This window comes from Melospiza melodia, chromosome 4 (genome assembly GCF_035770615.1).
Source record: "Melospiza melodia melodia isolate bMelMel2 chromosome 4, bMelMel2.pri, whole genome shotgun sequence".
Taxonomy (NCBI): domain Eukaryota; kingdom Metazoa; phylum Chordata; class Aves; order Passeriformes; family Passerellidae; genus Melospiza; species Melospiza melodia.
The window spans coordinates 21038224-21057374 of NC_086197.1; the positions used below are offsets into that span (position 1 = coordinate 21038224).

Below are 19151 nucleotides of genomic sequence, written 5' to 3' on the forward strand. Positions count from 1 at the left end.
GTAACTGGAAAGGAAGCAGTGGGTACAAGGCTGAAGCCTCCCTCCATCTGTGTGAGAAAAATGAGGACTTCCCCCATCACGGGCTACTCCTGTCCTCTGTGAAACAGCTGCCTGGTTTGTGTAGCTGTTGAAGAGGTAGAAATGAACAAAAGCAGAGAGAGCTACCAGAGCACTAATTTATTGCTGGAAATTTGAAAATTGTCAAATCCTTTTGGGCCTAGTAGAAACAAGAAACAACTTCCCTTTGTAAATTCCCTCTATAAATTACAATGGCAAGTTGCCAGCTCTGAAAGGCAACCTGGAAACAGAAAATGAGCAGCAGGCCATTCCAAAGGAATGAGTCCATTGAGTAAGGAATAAACCAGTTTGCCACATGGCCCTCACGGCTCAGAGCCTGTCAGATAAATCCCCACGGGAAGGGACTGGGAAACGGGTCCGTGGCATGGGATGGCACTGCCATCACTGCACTGATCTGCAATCCCTGTAGATCAGCAAGTCTGCTTCCAAAGCCTCATGTGTGCACAACAGTGGAAAATGGAACCAAAACCTCTGTAGTGCTGAGGATGACTTTGAAGGCCAAGGCTGGTTCTGCTGCTCTCAGCTCTAAGGGCCCACCGTGGCTTTGCAGATGACAGGTGGGAATGCCAGGTCCTCCCTCTGGAGAGCATGACATACATACTTATTTTCCAGGCATGAGAAATTTAAAAAGATGCTGAACTGATGTTATTGCAAGAAATTAAGCCAAAACAAGAAGTCACCATTTTTTCTCCAAAGAAGGGAAAGAAATACCAGGCTAATGTTTGAGCCACGTTTGTTCTCCTCAGCTGAAAAGCCATGCAGAAGCCTTCCCTGAGGGATATATTTGCTCTATTTCTCTGCAACAGGCTTTGGGAAAAAGGAGGATTTTCAAATACCCTTTTGATCACTACATGAAGCAGGGAAAGACTCTGACTCTAGGGATATTTGACCAGGAGCTGGGAATGCAATCCTTCTCCTCTCCACAACAGATTGCAAAAGGAGTTGCAAGCAACCACACTCATTATCCTGGAGAGCATCCCAAGGGCTGGGTAACCACAAAATTAAGGAGAGAAAATACACAAAAAGAAGCCATTCCCTTCTACAACCCTAAGAAGGCTTTCACTGATTATGCACAGAGGAAAACAGCCAAACATTCCCAGCCAGGTCTGGGAAAAACCACACAAGCTCATCATCGTGTGGCCTTCCCAGAGGCAGATCTGAATTCTTATATCAGGCACTTAACCAAGCCACAGAATGAAGAAGGGAGTTGTGATCTCATGGCACAGCTCTCAGATCTGCAGCAAAGAGCTCTCCTGTGCATTCTTCCCTCTCATCAATATGCAAGACTCCAGCTGAGTCTTGCAGAAACTTACCCAGAAAAGGCTTCCCAGACTATTCTACCCAGCTCCAATCATAGATGCCATTTTCACATCAGAAGGGAATATAGATTTAAAGAAAGCTGATGTATTTCCTAGAGACATTCTCTATTGACCCCTTGAAAAAAAAAGTTGCCACAAAATTTTTAAAAAAACTCTTAAAAAAAAAATAAAAGTCCAGCATAAACTATGATATCTTGTCAGCTTTGTAAGTCTACACTCCAAAGTTTTGCACTTAGCAAAGATGCCCCAACAGAGAGGCTCAGTTAAATGTGGCAACACAAGAGATTCCAGACCATATAATTAAGTAACACTTTCCAGTTACACATGAAAGGTAAAAGTCCCAATTACTCTTCTAATTCCTTCTTTCCTGAACTGAATCCATTATGAAACAGGCCAGCAGTGAAGAAGTTATTCCTCCTGGAATTCCTCTCCCTTTTCCTTCTTAACACATTCAGTATTTCCACTTACATTGTCACCTTCACTCCTCAGTTTCCAGAAGGGCTGGATATAAAACCAGGAGCCCTCATTCCCTGCAGCATCCAGGGACACTCGCATAGCATTCTTCTCTAGCAGAGCTGGCAATCTCTTGTTGACTGTGAGGTATTTGTTGCTTTTTATGTGCAGTAGCTGGGAACAAAAAAGAAATTAAAAAAAAAAAATACAGCTTTTAGTTGCTTTTTCTCCCTCCAGTCAAAAGAGGCTTTCACACTGCAGAGATTTTCAAATATAAATATAAATATAACTAGAAGGCAGTTATCAAAGTATGCTACAGTTTAGGAAAACAGATTATCTATCTCAGATTGTGAGAAATGTGTCAGGGGTCTATTTTACAGCAGGGCAAGTGTCCATTGCAGTTCTCCCTTCAGGAATTACATCCATTACAGAAAAGTTGTACTGCACTTAAGAACTTAGCTCCTGTCTCATTTATATGTCATGAAATACAGATTACTTCAATGATTTAAAAGGAGCTGCACAGCACCTCTATAGCATGATTTTGAAATAACTCTTGAAAATAAAAGACATATTTATGTTCAGATTCTAAACTGCAGCACCAAGAAATACACATAGATTTTTTATTATGACAAATTATTTAAACAGGAATATGCAGCACTTCTGTTAGGCTTTGAAACAAGCAGAAAAGCACAATATTGTAAACTTCACCAAGTTCTGTTTACCTGACCCTTGACAATCCAGATTACAACAGGTAGACAGTTAATTTTCACTGTAACCTTGACATGGAACAACTGCTTCCTTTCCAACACTGAGAAGGCAGATGAATTTCAATAGGTTTACCTGGATGACGTTGCTGTATTTTACAATTTCACCCAACAGCTTTCTGTTCTCGCTTTCATTCTGCTTTTGTTCCAGTTCTGCTGCATGCTGCAAGAGAATGACTATTTCTTTAGACTATAAAAAAGAAGTACCTGAAACACACAGCGCAGAAAGGAAATGGAACCATATTTAAATCCTGCAACCTACAAGCATTACTGTATTGAAAATATTCGCACCTAAATCCTGATGGTGATTCTGACTTTTTAATTACCCAAAATAGGGACTCTGTCACAATTTATTGGTCACATCTGAGATGCATGCTATTTTAAAATTTTTCAAGCCCAAAAAGTAATTCCAAGGGCTTTATTTCATCCTATAGAGGATAAAAAGATGCCTATGATTAGCTTCTCCCTGTCACCTCTGCTTTTACTTGTTGGTGTTTAATTGTACATAGACTTTACAACAAAACAAAAACATTAGCTCACAATAGGCAACATTAAAATTAAACACAATAGACTGGGTCAAGCACAGCCACAGAGCAAACTCTCCACTCCCAGCACTAATTGCTGTGTAACTCTGGCCACACACCACATGCCTTCCTTGCTGTTTTTAACTGGAAGCACTGGTGACTTTCCCACTGCCCACAAAACTGTCATCCAGGTTTGACAGGACCTTGTTTTCACTTAATCTCATGCATTCAGTTACAACATCAGGCCAGCTGTTTTTCAGATACAGGTGAGTTGTTCCATCCACACTGTATTGGAGACAAAATAAAGACTGCAAAAAGGTTCACAAAACAACACATAGACTGAAGGCAAGGACAAACACAATTTTGAGGAATTCCCTGGCTAAAGCATGGAGGACATCTCTTTGTCCACTCTTTGCCTAAATCCTGGTAAGGATTTCCAGTATTACTTAAACTGGGGCTCCATCCTGATTTTAACAACTCCATTTTTACATCATAAAATTTCTGAAAGCACTACCTTCCTTACAGCAAAGGCAAAACCCCCAGCCCAAAGTAAGATAAACACCAGGTCAGGGGCTATAAATGCCAGTCAGGAGGCAGGAGAGCCAAGGAGAATATAGAGTTGCTATGGTGGCATAATAATGCCCATCACAGTGGTTCCCAAGGCACTTGTTATTATTCTTTCTGGTGCTATTGTAATTCTACAGCCTGCAGATTGAGATAAGATTACAAATACAGATGTCTCTTACTTGAAGTTTCTTCAGCAGTGCTGCTTCAGTATGGTTTCCTTGTTTGGCTTGCTTGGCTTTCCAGTACTGCTTCTGGGCTGAATATCTGTTCATAGGACACACCTTGAAAAGGCAGTCTGGGGAAAGATTGAAAGAAATACTCCTGAGTCATGTTGAAAGACGTTTCCTTCATTTGTAAGTATGTGTTGGTTTGGGTTATTAGTCCAGAAATGTCCAGATAGCAGTGTTTAAGCACAGCCACCAGGTCAGCTTGGCGGCAATGATACCCGAAACAGGGTGGCACAACATTAGAGTTGAACCCAAAGCCCTTAAAGCCTCACAGGTTCCCACTTTGTGCAATCTCTGTAAGAGCCCCAGGCTGTGATCCTCCCTATCTGCCTGCTGCTTTATTAGCACCCCAACATCACAGATGCACTGTTTGAAGGCACGTGAAACCTTGGAAGAGTGGTCCTGCTGTCTGTATGCCACACACCTGGCTTGCCCAGCTCCTCCTGGCACTGCTGAAGCCAAGGGTGGCTGGGGCATTCAGCAGCCAGCCACCAAGAAGGTCCACACAGAGTTTGGGTCTCTCTGCCTTCACTGAGTTGTTTTTACTGTCAGGGTTTTTTAATCCAAGTGACACAAGCTGAACATCACCACTGTCCAACAGAGCAGGAAAAAAGCAGGTGAGGAGAGAGGAGCCACCTGAGCAGGGTGGCTGTGCAAATGAGAGGAAAGGATGAGGAGAAGAAGAAGACTGCAGCCAATGCTGAGATGCCAAATAAGAAAGGAGCAGCAAAGGAAAGAGAATATCAATGCACCAACCCTCATCCCATCCTCACCACCTCCCCAGGTGGAGTGAGGGGGCTGCATATCAAAGAAGGGGAGAGATGTCTGGAACGAAGCCAAGGGGTTCTTCCCTAAATGCTTGTTCAAGTGCTCATCTTTATTTCCCAAAACTGCAATCAATGACTGAAAGTTAATGTTAATTGGCAAGAAACTGAATTTTGTAAAATTCCCTGACTCAAGGGGTTTTGTCCAGCGGCAGTCCTATAAACTGGAAATAGAGCTCATGATTCATCTAAAGCCAATTACTTTTAGAATGATAAACAACATCTAGTCTTGCACAGTCACAATCATCAGCTGCTCTAAAAGCAGCGAGACTTGACAGATATTTCACATAGCAAACACTGGTAATTGTCCTCTCACACGCACATTTATTAACAGGCAAGAAGAGGGAAGAGTCCTGCTGTGGGAGCAGTAAGGACACTCAGGACTGGGTGTTGTAGGGTGAAACTCTTCCCCAACATGGGCTGCAGCCTGTGGATGTCAAAGGAAGGACTGTCCCCAAATATGAGCCCTCCAGATTTCACTGGCATAGATGGCCAAGCACTGGAGGACTGACCCAGCCCCTATTCAAGCAGCAAAGTTTGCCCATACAAAATTGCCCCCAGTGGCAGAACCTTCCTTGGCACTAACCCAAAGTGCTCATGGATTTACCCTCCCTCACAGCCCTGAGTTGCTGTTCCAAGTAAAAAGTCCCACAGATCCTTATCAAAGCAAACCCAGCCACTCTGCAAAGGTGTTTGCTCTCATTTAACATTTATAATGGGAATGATATCACAGAACCTAAAGTACAGAACTCCAGGTAACTTTTACAATATTCTGGAAACCAAGGTGAAAAAACCCCAAAGTGTTGTGTGCCATTAAATTGTACTGCATATTGTAGGATATACTTTAACTGAAGTATCAGGATTTCAGCTCATAAGATAAAAGTCTGCTATTATTTTCTGTCACAATCTATAATTAACATGCCTTTTCAGAAGGCTTCATGAAACATTTATTTCTCTGAAGTAACAATACCTTCTTTTAATAGCACCAGTCTTCATTTCTCAGTTACTCCCCACACATCCTGCTACTTGGAGTAAACACTGTGCTTCCCATCCTGCAGAGTCTCAGAGCATGGTGCTACCACTTTTCCAAATCAGTACTACTTCAATTGTATTTCCCTCAATTTATAGACTAAAAATCATATTATTTGTTCCCAAACAAGCTTTTTTTCCTATTTTATTTTACTTTTTAGGATACAGATGCATTGAAACCAGGCCATCTCATTATTTTTCTCTGAGTTTTTTTTCCTTTTTTTTTTTATTAGAGTAACAAAACTATGTAAATTCAAGCTTCATGATCCTAAACATTGTGAGGAGGTGGAACAGTGCCTGCCCTAGAGATGCTACAGTTCAAATAAACAGGGAAAAAAAAGAGAAACTGAGGCATAAGATTATAAAGCAACTTTCCACCACAAGCAGATCAAAAAGCCATTCCCTCCTGGAGGTCAGTCTAGCAACCCACTCATGAGACAGAATGTCTCTTCTGACTTCTCCAGACATTCCCAGGTAGTCCTAGTTCCCAATCCATTACTTTATGGAGTTTTACATAATTAGTCCTCAGGAAGAGAAATATTTAAGGAGGGAATATCAAAGGTAAGCAAATGGCACCTTCACTCAGGAAGTCTGAAAAAGAAAATAACTCCTATTATGTCCTTTAAATATTTCTTGATATTGGATAAAGATGGTTTAGAACAATATTTGTCAGATGCTTTCTCTCCCTGCCCTCTCTTGGGCTTGTTTTTTTTTTTTAAGTGTTAGAAATTCAACTCTTGCCCATCATGGAATATTTCTTTGGTTTGCAGAACTAGAGAAATTATCACATGGCTTCACTAAAACCAGAGAAATGGGTAAGTGGAAGTGACGGGGCTATAAAATCACAGTGTACAAATCTACTTGCTTTGGGGGGAAAAAAATGGACAAAAAGGTAAAAAAATACTAGTGTGAAAATGAAAAGAGAAAAATGTGGAGGAGCAAGGAGTGAGGCAATGAAGTTTCCTAGGCAGGACAACAAGAAAGAGAAGGAAATTTAAGCAATTATGGAAATGGAAGAAGCAAGAAGAAAATAAAAGGATAAACCAAAATTATGTAGAGGGCAAATAAAAAGAAAAATGGCAGATGGAAGAGGAAAGGGTGGGAGGAAGAAAGGAGAGAGTGCAAAGAAAGGTAATGGAAGGGAGAGAAGAAAAAAGAACAATGCCAGGAAAATCTTAGATCAGACTAAAACCTGAAAGGCAAAGGAAGGTATTTAGGAACCAGCATCACTTTCACTGCAGAAGCCTCAAGAAATCAAAGTAATACAAATTAGGAATAAGAAAGTTTAGACCAGTTTAAAAACTTGAGTAATTTTACATTAAAATAGGAATGAGACTCATGCTCCTTTTCCTTGATCAACAAGCAGGTCTCATCGGTGCTATTTTACACCTTGGAAGCCAAAAGTGTTTCCTACTGGAGACTGGAGCATCAAGCTGGAGTGTTTCCCAGCCTAAGGAAACCTGCAGTTGTGTGGCTCATGATGTGGCTTTTCTGCAGAGGCACACAACTCCTGGCACTGTTCTTGCCAGTCTCTGAGAACCCAGCCCTGCAGCACAGTGTGTGTTTCCATCTCCACACTCAGTGCTTTGGATCTCACCAGCTTCAGCTGGAATTAAGACATGAAGCACCTGGTTTGATCAGTCCCTTCAATGCAATACAGTGAATGCTCTGTGGGGTTTTTCACCAGGCTTCAGGAACGTGTGGGCCCAAATTCCACCACCCTTTGCCATGATGCAAATCTGGATGTGCACCCTGGTGAACACAGAGCCACTCCAGCCTCATCCCAGCGTGACTGGGACAGGAATGGGGAGCACAGCTTCTTCATATGGACACAAAATGAGAAGAAACCGCATCTTCCCTGAGCTTAACAACCCTCCACGCTGCAGGATGTTCTGAAACAACCAGAATAGCAACCACCCACTCAAAAAAAAAAAAGAAAGTAAACACATAGCAAAAATGAAACTGCTATTTTGGGACACCTCTTTACATAGGCTTTCAGTTCAGGCCCACAGCTCAGTACCTTGATTTGATCTCTGAGTGAACCCCGTAGGGGAGATACAAGTCAAAACCACAATCTTTCTTTTTTGTCCCTCCCACTGGGGAAAGAGTTGATAAAATATTACCAAAAAAGAGCAAACATAGTCCTCTCTGATATTAATTTTCAGAGTCAGCCCTTGAAATCTAAACATCTTGTTAGAAACATGTTTTTCTCATACTTCTTTGACTCCCAGGTCGCGCTCTAACCTCAAATCAACGCCAGTTCAGCTATCAGTGATAAAAACACTGTAAACCATGCAGACAGCAGTTCCTATTAGTGAAGAGGCCCTACTCATCCTGTTCTTAGATGTTATTTTCAGCTGCTTATGTCTAATCATACAATTAATCATTCATGCCTGAGTCTTCCTTTCATGTTAAGAACCTACTTAAAGCAGTTTTTGTTTGGTTTGTTAACTTCACTGCTTTAATTGAAAGCTATTTCCCAGAAGATTCTTGGGAAGAAAAATATGGATTTTGCTTAGATTCTTGATTATAAGAACAATATTTAGAAACTCTTTTGCCTCAGGGCTCTGAGCAGAGCTAAGAAATTTAGCAGAGCATAGCAGAGATGTGCTTTTGGTTGCTCTCATGGCAGAGACACCTCTGAGGTCCAAGGCACTAAATGTCAATTAGACAGCAAGTTTCTGCTGGGCTCTTAGCAAAGCTCCTGCTGATCTCACACTTGGAATTTGACTTAAAGGATGAAGGAGAAAACATCCAGATGATAGGCTTATCTTTCCTGCAGCCATCTTCCTGAACACACATTGCTTATGGACACTTAAACTGGTATGCTATTCAATGCCCATAACACTATAGCCATGCTTTTATAGAAAGGTGGGTTGCATAAATTAATGTGACAGTTATATTTTCACTAATATAGTTTCTCCTTCCTACAGGTGTTAGAGACCTTATAGCACCTATCAGTACCTTCAGGTGGCTTACAAGAAAGCAGGATGGAGAATGACTTTTTAAAAGGACCTGGAGTGACAGGACAAGGGGGAATGGTTTCAGACTGAAAAAGGCTACATTTAGATTGAATATAAGGAAGAAATTGTGCCCTGTGAGGGTGGTGAGGCCCTGGCACAGGGTGTCCAGAGAAGCTGTGGCTGCCCCACCCCTGGCAGTGTCCAAGGCCAGGCTGGATGGGGCTCTGAACAACCTGGGATAGTGCAAGGTGTTCTTGCTCATGGCAGGAGGTTGGAATAAGAGGGGCTTTAAGGTGCCTTCCAATCCAAGTCATTCTGTGTTGCAGCTCATCCACATTTGCTTGCTACCACCATGTCAGCAGTCCCAAAATTAAGCTATGGAGCACTATAAAGAAGAGAGAGCTAATGAGTGACTGAAAGAAAGATTGCAAAAGGAGCTAAGCAGCAGCAGGCAGGAGGAGAGTAGCTAATAAAAAGTTTTGGGGCAGGGAGGGAGAGGGACAGGATGGAATCCGCAAAAAGAGGAGGATCTGAGTTAGAGAGAAGGAAAGGTTTGATGCTGTGGAGAAGAGGGAGCAGAGGCAACTGGAGATAAAGGGATGTGTTATGCAAGCAACAGACAGAGGTTACAATAAGGGACAGAGCCAAAACTGTCCACAACTAATGGAAACCACTCCCCTACAGAAGCTGGGATGTAACTCATGAGAAAGGACCTCAGCTTCCCCAGCAGCAGAACACAGCTGTACATTTGTCAGTGTATCCCTCTGACATCTGCTTCACATGTGCTGCCACCACTGATGGCAAATCATTAGTGCTGGGAGCTCAGTCAGCTTCCACCCTGCATCAAAGTGCCCAAATCACCAACACAGAAACCTAACAACTTTTCTTTCTTTGCCTTTTGAAGTTAGAAATGAACAACACAAAGCTGCAAGAAAATAACTCTAATGTACTGAAGTTATAAAATCAAGCCCCCTTCAAACACTAGACAGTGAGAAAATTATGGTTGTCTTTTTGAGATCCTTAGTTGTAGGCATTTCGGTGTATTCAATTATCCTATCACAAATCTTCCCCAGTGACCTTGGTCTCATCTAGAAACCTGGATATGGTCAACTTCAGAAACACATCAGGATGGTTCAGTGACAGAAATATCATCCAAAGAATCCCTACCTGATATTTTGTGCAACCTGGAAACTGTGAGTCACTTGCAGGCAGTGAGGGGGTGAAATCACAGTTATGCATCCTGAAAGCCACACTGGATGCTACCCTCAGCTCTGCTTTAAAGTTATTCAGTCACACCAGGGACTGAAATTTATTACTGTTTGTTAGTTTCTAAGTATGCATCCTCACTTTCAGCCAGCGTGCTGAACACTCACAGCTGGAACTGGAACCAACTGCTGATGTTTCCTGAATATATAATAGAAAAAAGTCTTGAGCTCTCTGGGAAAGTAGAACTTCACTCTCCTGACGTTTTAAGTGCTTTATTTTTTGCAACAGTAGCATATACATAAACACTGCAAATAAAATACTAAGGATTGTCAGTGGAAGCCCTGACAATCATAGAATGGTTTGGGTTGGAAGGGACCTTAAAGTTCATTGAAAATAGATACAAACAGGCATGAAATTTCCCTTGCTCTAAATCAGGCACATCATACTCTCTTTATCTCAGAACCAGTGTGAATCCAAGCCCTTTTAAACCAAAAGAGGCCTGGATCAGGCTCTGCTCTGGCACAGCTATGAGTATTTTTTAGCAGTCATGAAGTAAAAACTATAAGTTGTCAGCACACTCTTATTTTTTTCCAATAAGCAAAAGAGCAGAATAATCCAAATCTACAAGGTCAAGCTGAAAAAAATCATACTGTTTTAAGCAAAAGCAAAACAAAAAGCTGACAAAATATTTGGGGGTACTCCTTAAAATGGTATCTTATCTTGAAAAGAAAATAAACAATTCAGCAGCTCAAGTAGCTTTGGACCTCACAAATTTCTTTCCCATTTACAGCGAGAGCAGGGCTGGAGCTAAGAGTTTGTCACAGGGCAGGGGATCATTGTTCAATGCGCAGCACAAAGCAAGTAACTCTTGGACTACAGGAAAATTCAGCTCCTTCCCCCACATTTTCCACCTGCCTCTGGTGCCTTTGCAAATTTTGTAATTCGTTCTCAAAATCTGCCATTCATGTTCCAGTTTGAAACTCAGTCCCTGGGTCCACAAACCTTTTGGGAAGTCCCAGAGTAAAAGTGCCCAAGGAGGCAGAACAGCACCAGTTGGTCATGAAAGAGAAATGATCCCCAGTTACTGACCTCGGAACTTCTTTGGAGGATTGGCAAGGTCACCGGCCTCTGGCTGGACCACGCACCGGTCATCCACCAACCTAGGAAAACAGAAGTTACCACACTCACTAAAACATGCCAACCTAGGAAAACAAAAGTTATCACACTCACTAAAACATGCCATCAACGTTTATAAATGCACAGACACGCCTGCCACACCACAGAGCCAAAAGCTTCCACATTTCTCCAGTGTAATACAAAAAATACCTTAGAAACTCTGTTATTCAGTTACTAAGCATAACCAAGAAAGTCTAAATTTTTCTTCCAGAAAGAGATTTCTTCTACAGCACTAAATTATGGTCTGTGTTTCAGATCCCACTTCATTTAAATCCCTTTTGTCAAACCAAATACTTTGATGTTCCATGTAAAATTTGTGTTTTCCTTCATCTGAGCCATTAACCCTCAATCAGAAACAGTTTTTTTTCTCTGCAGCTGTCAGATTTTCTTCTTCACCATTTCCCATTTTTTTCCTCTGAGGAGGTATGTGGAATTAAGGTTCAGCTCTGATCAAAACTCCCAAGACCACATTTTCCTGTGCTAAAATGAATAAGCATTTCTTTAGTCCACAGCAGAAAATCTAGTTGACAAATCTAATATATTTCTTGTAATATTTTAGAAGTTAAATAAACAATAAAATTTAAAATATGAATTGTTAAACTTATCTCAGAACTTCCTAGACATAAATTCAGCTTCCTTTCAGGAAGCATCCTGTAAATAATTTGCCCATTTCAAACAATTATTCAGGAAAATCATGTTTAAGGACACACTACTGCCCTGTCACTTCACAGCAACATTCTTAGCAGCATTTTTGTTGGAAATTGAAATAAAGAGCACAAATTGGCTTCAGCCAAGTTTCACAATAGATGCATTCAGCTTTGACTCAAGCTGGGGAAAGCTTTGCCTCCAGCCACAAGCACAGCAAGGCCAATACCCCAGCATACCCACGAGTTTTCTACCTCTAGCAAGATGACAAAGTCTCCACTGTAGCTGCAGCTCCCAGGGGCAAAAATGACAAAGAATTTGGAAGTCAGCAGTTCCAATCTCATTACAGACTTGGATGCAAACATGGTCTCAGTGAGGAAGGGGAATTGAAGAAACAGCTTCAGGAGCGAGCAGGGGGCCTCAGGGAGTTGTGTTCTTCACAGTCTAGGTTAGACCAGGCTTAACAAGAACAGAGTGAGGTTTGGAAAGCAGGACTCAGAAAGAGTCTTGCAGGCATCCTGCATTCTGCCCATGTTCTAATAGGCCAAATCTTCCTGTAAACAGCACCTAAAACCTGGAGTCACTGAGAGCTGACTGGAAAGGATTACCTTAAACAGGAGCTTTGCCAAAGGGTTTTCATGCCAACACTCACTCTCAACAAAATCCCTGGAAGGTTTTTAAGGAGGAACCCATAAGATCTGACCTTAAGCACTGTCAGGATGGAGGCATATTGAAAAGTCAACCATAACTCACAAGGTATCTCCTGTGTTCCCTGGTGACAACTTGTACACCCTCATGACAACAACTGTGGGTGAAATGCAAAACTTTCACCATGGCATGTTACTGTAGCAAAAGCCAGATAGAAAACAAGGAGTTGGTGCTGAGCAGAACAAATGACATCCTGCAGACTCTCTGAGCCAGCCAGCTGCAGTGCTCAAACACACTGGCCTTGCAGAGAACAGACATCCAACAATTAATAGCAATCACTTGCTGCTCACCATTCTCTAAAGGCACAAAGATAAGGACCATAAATGAGTTTGGCTGCATTCAGGAACCAAAGAGATCAGAGAAGACAAAGGAAAAAGGAGCTGGTGCTGCTCCCATCCTATGGACACAAAATCAGAGCACAGAAAGGTTGATTGACATGTGCCATGGCAGTGGCATGACAGAGCAGGAACATCACCTCCTAAGCCCTTGCTCAGCACCCCAGCTTCTCACATCTTTGTTTCTTAGAACACAGGACAAAAATCTGAGGAAAGTATTGCTTTGTTTATTTAGCAGTTACTAAATGAACAATTTAGTTCATTAGCATTTGCCCATGATGCCATTCATCCTGTATTCCAGCTGCATGACCTTCAGGGAGGCTAACAGCTCCTTGTTTACTCTGGAGGTGCTTGTTACGGTACCACAGGGAGAGCTGAGCTGCACATTCCACATGATGCAAGACTTCAGCCTGCCCTGTGGAGGGGAACACAAGAGGCTCTTCAAACACAGACCACTTCCTCTGACACACAATTTAAAATATTCAAATCCCACTTTTATAGCGAGCCAAAAGCAGCTGCTGGTTTGTTACTGACACCTGCGAGGTGGCTGCCTTAAACAAGCAGCAACTCAAAACCTTTGTAACCTGCTAACAAATCCATTTGAGATGAGTGAAACCAAACAACAGGCTTGGCTGCAAAAGGTCCTGGGCACCTGCAGTGACTGCCAGACCACACCACAGCAGGTTTTAAGATCACTTGCTAGTAGGTTTAAATAGGAGGCCAAAGTGCACCAGACCAGGCTTTTCAGATAAAGGCAGAATTTATTGTATTGTATTTATTGTATTATACCATAAAATGTGCAAGCTATGTAAACACTGATCTAAATTATGGTGCAAATATTCAAGCCACTTAACCATGGTACTATCAGAGAAGCTTTAACAAACTTCAAGGGGTTTAATTCCTCAGCTGGACTACAGACAATACTGCTTTGTGCTCTCTGCTGTCATTCAGCACCTGACACATACAACACAACTGTATTTCAGCTTTCCATACGTTGGCAGTACATAAATGACAAAGGAGATCCCTGCACATGTATGAAATGATCTCTAGCTGAGCCAGTTCTCCCCTGAACACAATAAATACCTGGGGCTTGCACAATCCCTCCAAGTAACTGCTGTAATTAAGCTTTACAGTTCCTTGGCAGTGCCTAAGATAAATCATCAGGAAAGCCAAAACAGAAATTACAGCCCTGGACTTTACGCATGGCCCTTTGTATTCAGTAATTGCAGAATTAGGGGCTGAAAGCAACAATGCTCATGGGATTGCTTGTCACAGATGCCCAGGCATTCTCCCACTGAAGTCAGTGGAAGTTTTTCCACTCACTGCAGGGCAAGCAAGGGCAGTTCCTCATCATTGTGCCACAGGCAGCCAACCTCACAGATCAGCAGGTGTTTAAGCCATTAAGGCCTCACATGTACAGAAGTGTACACAGCTACAGTGTACAAAGGCTCATTAAACAAGAATTGGAGCTACCTGAAGCAATGCCTAGCAGATAAGGTGTGCCTCTCCACAGAGGCAGGGGGGAAGTAAAGGCAGTTTAAACTCTTTGCTATCATCACAAAATCACCCAGGATGGGTCAGGGTGGAAGGAGCCACAGTGGGGCAGCTGGTCCCACCTCCCTGCTCCAGCAAGGCCACTCCAGAGCACAGGATTGTGCCCAGGCAGCTCTGGAAGATCTCCAGTGAGGACACTCCACACCCTCTCTGGCCAATCTGTTCAGGGCTTGGTCACTGCACAGGAAGAAAGCTCTGCTTGGTGTCAAGACATCAGAGCATGATCCTGTAGAGTTCTGCACCTCTCTTCCTCTCCTCCCATCATCTGGTGGAGTTGAAGCTGCCTCTTCCCTGCTGAAATGGGAGGAAGAACACAGAGGAGGAGCAGGACTGAGCAACAGAAGTGTAACTGATAAGCAAAGTATGTTGGCAGAAATGTCTAATGGTGCCCGAGTTCATAGACAGGAATCATATATGCTCCGTAAGTCTCTGTGTCCTGCAAGCTCCCCTGATTACCTAACACAGGCTAAAGGTAAATACACAAAAGGTTTCTAGGAACTTGAAGATGTAGTGCAAGAGTCAAGGAATAGTTGTACAGCTGTAATCCTAGAAGGACTGTTCCCAGTGATGAGTTATTTTAGATTTACTACTGAGATACAGTTGAATTCTCAAAGAACAAACACCAATGTAAGCAAACAGTGGGAAAGGAATTATGGTGGGTTTCATTAATTTTAGGTCTCTTTCATGACATAAGATGCTTTTTAGATTGTCAAAGAAAGCAGCCACATATTATTTCTTAGTTTTATACCTTCAGTTTCAAAAATACCATCCTGAAATGTATTTTGTCTCCTCCTACCAACAGAGATTTCCACCCAGTAATCATAGCCGATATTATTAAGTACAACAATATCTGAATAAACACATGAGCACAGACTCTCCCATAGGTGGAAGTTCATGTGTGCATAACTTGTTTAAAAATACAAGACCCAGCTGCTGATGTCTATTATACATTTGGTACTATTTAAACATCTATGGAGTGTTTTACTCCTCAAAAAGCTGAAAAACCTAATTTAGAGGCAATGTCTTCAATGCAAGACACTCAAATTGCTCAGCTTTTATTCTCTTAATGGTATTACAATTTCACTGCCTTTTTGAGCAGCACAAGGCCTGGGCAGCAGCAGGAAGAGGGACAAAGTTGGTAACAGGCATCAGCAAGAGAAGCTGGACATTTTAACTGCCAGTGGAGCCCAGCACCATATTTGTTCACAAAGAATGCTGAGGTTCCATCCCAAAACCACATAACCTCAACATCCCCTCGCGAACAAAGGAGCAGCCCACAAAGCCTCCCTCACTTTGCTCCTCAGATTTCCCTTCACACAACCTCCTCCACAGAATTGTTCCTCCAGAGCACCTGCCAAGAAGGACACTTCTTTCCTCCCAAACTGCAGCACAAAGCCTCTCCTGAGCTCCACACATCCCAGCACCCACTCGGGAAGGGAGATGAGAGTCATACCACCAAGAAACCAACCAATAACGAACAATAGGTGATTAAAATTTTGCTGCCCTGGAAATCAAACATCAAATACCGAAGTGCCAAAACAATCAGATCCACCCAGTTCTTCTCCAAGTCCACCCACTTTTCATTTCATTGAGCCTCTTATCAGGCATCTAGGTCAGCCCACTTCTTGTGTGCTTCAAGTGGTCTCCTGCCAAAAATTTACAGTCATCCTACCTCACCCTTCCCAAAATGTGAGTTCATACTCCTTTCTGACTACCAGTCCTGCTTCAAATTATTTACAACTCTATGTTTAGCTACCCTGTATGAAATGTGTCCTTTTTCCTGTTTCTTTCCAACACCAAATTTTTCACCATCATATTTTCAAATTTTTTAGGGTCCCCTACATAAATCCCAGCTCAGAAAATAAAAAGGCTCTTCCTTGCACTTATAGAAGGGCTATTAAACCTCTGTACAACTTAGGAAGATTCCACGCTAAAAAGCTTTTCCAACAAATGGAAGGACAGCAGAACACAATATTTTAAGAACTTCACTTCATACCAGTCAGGTACAGCAGCACAGACACAAGAAAGTCTGGTTCCTGCCTGCCTCAAACCTTAGGAACTTTATACTTTCCTTCCTGAACAAATTTTAATTGCCACAAACACAAAGCATAAAACAGGTTGAAAGGAGATGTTTAATTAATACCCTTACACTGGGAAAGCAAAATTCTATGCATCTAAAACATTCCAAACTCCTGAAGGTGCCTAAAACAGCACACAAATTTCACCATTAACAACCTTCCGCATGAAACCAAGGTGTGGATGCATTTTATCTGAGCTACACAGAGCAGGAACATTCAGCCATTCCCACCATCCCAAAAATGCTTGTGGGGTCACTTTGTATTAGCAAACGGTGTGGAGACACAAGGGCAGAGAGCACAATTCCAAGCACATAGTGGGAAACAAAAACACCACAGTGGAAAACAAAAACACCACCAAACAAGCAGGCAGCTCCATGTTTGCACTAATAACTGCATAAATAATTAGCCCTAAAGTTTTTTCCCTTATCTGATAGTGCATTCATATATTCTTGTAACTGTACCTGCAGGCTTGCATGTCAAGAGGGAGGGGGTAAAAGCAGAAGTTTTTCTGCTCAATTAAGTAATCCAGCTATAAATCCCAAATGTCATTTTGTTATTTTATTGTATTGTGTTATATCCAATCATGCTTTTAGATTGCAAAAGCTTCTGTTCGGTAGAACTTGTTTATCCCTTTTTATAGCTATATTTACATTTAAAACATTGTGCAATTTGCATTAAATTATAAGAACAGAGCTAAAATAAGTTATAAATAAAGGAATAAAATGTTATTTGGAGGTTGCAGAGGAAGGGAGAAAGCATGGTCCTTAGATTTTAGTCTCAGTTTTGCAATTTTCTTGGCCTGTGTAATAGGTAAGCCATTAATGCACCAAGAAAATGGTACAGACGTACACTTGGACATACTGATTTTTGCCAAGCAAATGAGCATTTGCACAGAGTTTCAAGATCCTCACATCAATACAACATAAATCAAGTAAGTCTCAGTGGTGCCAAGCACACTTATATTCTGCTGTCAAAAAGGGACTGGGAATTGGTCACAGTCAGAAGGCTGAGAGAGCTCAAAAAGTGTTTGGACAATGCTCTAAGGCACAGGGTGTGATTCTTGAGGCTGTGCAAGGCCAGGAGTTGGACTCAATGATCCTTGTGGGTCCTTCCAGCTCAGGATATTCTGTGATTCCATGGGGAACTGGCCATGGGAGGAGGCGTGCCAGCCTATCCCACCCAGCTCCCTCCCCAGGCACACCCAGTCCTGCTGTACTTCTCTACAACAGTGGCACTCTGCTCCCAGGCAGGTTTTGGCTTCAGTCTGTCTCAGTGCCTTTGATAAACAAATTACATTCCCATAAACCCAAGGAAATGGTTGATTTCTTCCTTTGTTTCTTTTTGAATTTTTTTTTTATATGAAAAGTAAGAGTCCATCATACAAGGATGTTACGACAGTCCAAAGGCATTTAACTGGAAAACCCTTCCACAGGCAAACCCCCTTTTGGGTGATATTTGTATTAAAGCTAACAAAACTGAAATTATAAAATAAGTATTAGGAAAGCTTTCTGAAGGCTTTCTTTAGTGGCTTGCAGAACACATACCCAATAATAATGCACATCACCTGGAGGACTGAACAATTTTTTCACAACTAACATTTTCCTTTTAGGTGAAATCTTGGCTGTCTTCAAATGGACAAGATTTCCACTGATGTCTCTGAGGCCAGGACTTCACCCCCATCATCCCAGCTTCCCAGAACTGCACTGAGGGATGAAGTTTAAAGAAGCAGCAGTGTCAGCACCTCACACTGATGGTCATTCATCAAAGATTTAATTGCAATCTAATCTCTGCAGCATTTCCACTTAATCCACCTAACTACATATGGAATGCAAGCACTGTAACAAGCCCAGGATTTGGCCCAAACTTAGATGTAAATCAAGATTACACACATGACTTTAACTCTGCTTGCTCACACTTTACAACCACCCATAACAGGTCTGCAACTCAGCTGTCTCAATGTAAGAAAGCACAGATAAAGTAGAATTATTAGGTATATCAACCTAACACACATTAGAAACACTGACACTGGGACCACTGTAAACTAAAAATGAGGGTGTCAGAAGCAACCTTGCATCTTTATGTAAATTTTTAGGCATGCAGCTCACTAACTGGTCCCTATCAGACTGAGCAGTTTAATTTTCCATGGTACACAGTGACTTCAGAAAAGAGATCCTAGTAACAGCGTCACTGCTCCCAAAACCAAGCAGAACTCATTGCAGAGTTACCTATTCAGCCACAGACAACAAAGCTAAGCCAGCAGCATAGGGAAAATAATCCAAATCAAAAGAAATTCTACATCTAGTTTACAACAGAAGAATTTGAGGGTTTTTTCTCACCTTTGCCGGTATTTGTGAATGGACACTTGAAAGGATTGCTTTGAAGAACTATGTGCTAATAAAAGGAGTCAGAAAGGCTGGATTGTTCACTGCTAACAGCACTAAATGGAAATGGAGAGATTTACCCAGAAAAACACTGTTGAGAAATGCCAATATCTGTCCAGTGATCAAAAAGTGACTTCATCCCTGTAATGAAGGCAGTCACACCTACTCATCAAAATGGCAACACTTGCTATAGAAAGGAAGCATAAGAAAAGGAAGAAAATTAGGAAACTTTGCTGAAATAGCACAATGTAAAAATATTGTTGTTTAAGCAAACAAACCTGCCCCAGACGCTACTGTAGGGCCAATAATGAACCTCAGCA

At 41.9% G+C, this 19151-nt stretch overlaps 1 protein-coding gene across 2 annotated transcripts in view; it reads right to left on the reverse strand.

Moving 5' to 3' along the window:
* The window catches only part of ITPR2 (inositol 1,4,5-trisphosphate receptor type 2), a 243686-nt gene that overhangs the window by 203631 nt on the left and 20904 nt on the right, over positions 1-19151 (reverse strand). For both annotated transcript variants that reach the window (XM_063154180.1, XM_063154179.1), the window contains exons 2-5: positions 11044-11114; positions 3885-4000; positions 2691-2777; positions 1866-2024 (exon numbers count right to left, since the gene is read on the reverse strand). In XM_063154180.1, the coding sequence (XP_063010250.1) occupies positions 1866-2024; positions 2691-2777; positions 3885-4000; positions 11044-11114 (433 nt within the window). The remainder of the gene's footprint in view (positions 1-1865; positions 2025-2690; positions 2778-3884; positions 4001-11043; positions 11115-19151) is intronic.